The following is a 377-nucleotide window of genomic DNA, read 5'->3' as shown; positions in this document are numbered from 1 at the left end:
TATTCCTGGAATTCACTGGATCGGATTAGAAAAATTGATTAGGCCTATTTCGTTTCGTTTTCAGCAGTGATTTTTGGTATTCCACTTTCTTCCGCAGCTTCCAGTCTCACCTGAATGATCAGATCCTTCAGTTCAGGCAGCGCCCTGCTTTCCAGTTCGTTAGCAGCTTCCCTGATGTTTTTAGCGGCCTTGTCAAGTGAACCTTTATGCATTTCGATAGATGTTTTAACAATACTGTATATATCAATCGCAATTACAGCTGCACCAGCAACTACGCCAACGACTCTAGTGCCGTTTTTAATTATTTGAGCAGAATATGCTAAAGCATCATCGACCATACTAACAGCTGTAAATGAGAATGACATGACGCTTATACA

The 377-nt window shown here is 40.8% G+C and overlaps 1 protein-coding gene across 1 annotated transcript in view; it reads right to left on the bottom strand.

Moving 5' to 3' along the window:
- Positions 1-6: 6 nt before the first annotated feature.
- Positions 7-377, bottom strand: part of LOC117109073 — an 8,477-nt gene continuing 8,106 nt past the window's right edge. Inside the window, exon 6 of the mRNA XM_033251316.1 lies at positions 7-346. Coding sequence (XP_033107207.1) covers positions 45-346 — 302 coding nt within the window. The 3' untranslated portion in view covers positions 7-44. The remainder of the gene's footprint in view (positions 347-377) is intronic.

This window comes from Anneissia japonica, unplaced genomic scaffold, assembly GCF_011630105.1.
Source record: "Anneissia japonica isolate Jap-2015-1 unplaced genomic scaffold, ASM1163010v1 scaffold12406_len387984_cov155, whole genome shotgun sequence".
Taxonomy (NCBI): domain Eukaryota; kingdom Metazoa; phylum Echinodermata; class Crinoidea; order Comatulida; family Comatulidae; genus Anneissia; species Anneissia japonica.
The sequence above is the reverse complement of the archived record's forward strand: the minus strand, read 5'-3'. Positions and strand labels throughout refer to the sequence as shown.